This window comes from Notolepis coatsorum (genome assembly GCF_963971535.1).
Source record: "Notolepis coatsorum genome assembly, chromosome: 1".
Taxonomy (NCBI): domain Eukaryota; kingdom Metazoa; phylum Chordata; class Actinopteri; order Aulopiformes; family Paralepididae; genus Notolepis; species Notolepis coatsorum.
This window is the reverse complement of record NC_140165.1, coordinates 178,247,534-178,250,056: the sequence shown is the minus strand read 5'-3', so window position 1 is coordinate 178,250,056 and position 2,523 is coordinate 178,247,534. Positions and strand designations below refer to the sequence as shown.

The window sequence follows — 2,523 nt, the reverse complement described above, 5'->3', positions numbered from 1 at the left end:
GTGGTTGGGGGGTACCATAGCCTTTATGTAGGACATACAGTAGCAGGCCTACACAGATGATCTGGCGTTACCAGCCATTGTTAACCCTTTAAGCCTTTTCAGACCTTTTGTGGCATTTTGTTCTGAGAGAAAATAGCCCTTTTCTAGGGAGCTCTGTGTCCCTGGAAACCTTTTTTTTTTTTTTTTTTATCATAAACAAACCTCACAGTGGCTCTATGAGTTTCTATAGTATGTTGCTGGGTCAGGCGGTTTGAACAATAGGACTCCTGGTGGTCCAGGTATATAAAAGAAGGCTTCAGTCAGGTCGGAAGTCAGTCCACTACCAAGTCCAACAGCAGCAGTAGCAGCAGCAGCAGCTGAACATACATCCATCCAGGCCAACATGACTTCCAACATGATGAGCAAGGTCATCTTCTACGAGGACAAGAACTTCCAGGGACGTTCCTACGAGTGCAGCAGCGACTCCTCTGACATGTCCTCCTACCTGAACAGATGCCAGTCCTGCAGGGTGGAGAGGGGCTGCTTCATGGTCTACGACCGCACCAACTTCATGGGCAACCAGTCCTTCCTGAAGAGGGGTGACTACTCTGACTACACAAGCATGATGGGCATGAGTGACTGCATCAGGTCTTGCCGCATGATCCCCATGCACCGCGGCAACTACAGGATGAAGATCTACGAGAGGGAGAACTTCGGCGGCCAGATGTCCGAGCTGATGGACGACTGTGACAACGTCATGGACCGCTACCGCATGTCCAACTGCATGTCCTGCAACGTGATGGACGGCCACTGGCTGATGTACGAGCAGCCCCAGTACAGAGGCAGGATGATGTACATGAGGCCTGGCGAGTACAGGAACTTCACCAACATGGGCCAGGGAATGGGCCAGAGCCAGAGCCAGAGCCAGGGCGGCATGAGGTTCATGAGCATGAAGCGCATCACAGATTCCTGCTACTAGATCCATCTCCTAGATCCACCTTCTAGATCCACCTTCTAGATCCACCTCTTAGATCCACCCTCTAGATCCACCCTAGTAGATGCACCCTTTAGATCCATCCTTTAGATCCACCTCCTAGATCTGATTAAAGAAGATTATGTCATGTCTAAATAAATAAAAATGTTAAAATGTACATTCAATCCATTCTTTCTTTCTTTCTTTTTTTACTTTGGGTAAAGCATGGGGGATGTTCATATATATAACTTAAACTGTGGATCGAAAATAAGGCTTTTAGTTTCAAAATGGCAGCACAATTAGTTGACATAAGACAACACAAAGAAATAGATTAGATTAGATTAAAATGTATTGTCATTATACAGCACAAGTACACTACAACAAAGGTTTGTCATCCAACCAGAGTGCAAATGTAACAGTAAAGTAAAATAGTAGTATACATGTATTAAGGTATTAAGGTGATTAAAGTATAAAGTAAATAAATAAACTAGGTATATATAGTACATTTGTTAGTACAAACTTTTTACCAAAATACTTACAAAGGTACTTACAAACATGTTTGAAAATGAGGACCATTGTGTTTTGTCCTTCTATTGTTTTTTACATTTTACATTTTACATTTAGTCATTTAGCTCATGCTTATGAATTCTGAAAGGCCTCTCTCATTAGTATTTCCAGGCGAGTTTTGCTGATAGTGATTATTTAAAACCTTTATTTAAAACTGGAAGAACAATTGAGGTTTCCCTCATTTACAATGATGTCGAGTGTACAGACAAGCTACATACATTTTGTTATTTAGCTGATGCTTTTATCCAAAGCAACTTACAACTTCTGTACGATGTCAGCAGGAAGGGTACAACTCTTTCAGCTGAGTAACAATGTTCATCCAGTGTTGAAACTTGGGTGCTGCAGCAGTGGCGTTGTTAGCCCTGGGCTTCCGGGGATTTAGCCCCGGATGTTTTTCTCCTAGCCCCGGAGCTAAAAAATTAAATAAAAATGTGTTTACATTTTTATTTTTTTATTTTATTATTATTATTTTTTTTATTTTTTTCGATGGCAGCATCCCCATTGTCTGTGTGTTTGGTATTTTTTGTTGGTTTTTAGTACTTTTAAACATCCATTTTTAGTAAGTAGTAGTGTTAATTTGATCCTATAATTTTTTCATTCACCGATTTGTGGACTGAAAGGCCTGAAAGGCGCCTTATAAATAAAATACATTGTTATTATTATTATCATCTAGGAGGGAAAAGACACTTTGAATAGTAAGGACTGCATCTCTGCTTGTCCTGGCCAGGAAACACTTTGCAACTGTGATCTCCTCTGGCAGTAGTTGGATATTGTAATGTGTGGCGAGGGGTTGCAGCAATTCCACTGAGAGAAACTGGTCTGAGGCTGGATAACATGCCTGTATGCCTCTCATAAGTTGTTCTCCAACTCATGAGAACCTGCTCTCAAGCTCTTGCTGTTGAGGACTGGATAGAACAGTCTCTGTCTCAGCTGATCTCCTGAGCTGAGGTCTGAGCTTATGCCACAAGATGACTCAACTACATACTCGTTCATCCTTTTCTGCT

General features: G+C 41.8%; 1 protein-coding gene across 1 annotated transcript; it reads left to right on the top strand.

The window, feature by feature from the left end:
- Window positions 1-382: 382 nt before the first annotated feature.
- On the top strand, window positions 383-958 carry LOC311244987 (gamma-crystallin M2-like; the record flags this gene model as incomplete). Its single annotated transcript, XM_084334715.1, has 1 exon — window positions 383-958. The coding sequence occupies one exon, from the start codon at window positions 383-385 to the stop codon at window positions 956-958; it is 576 nt and encodes a 191-aa protein (XP_084190841.1).
- Window positions 959-2,523: the final 1,565 nt, after the last annotated feature.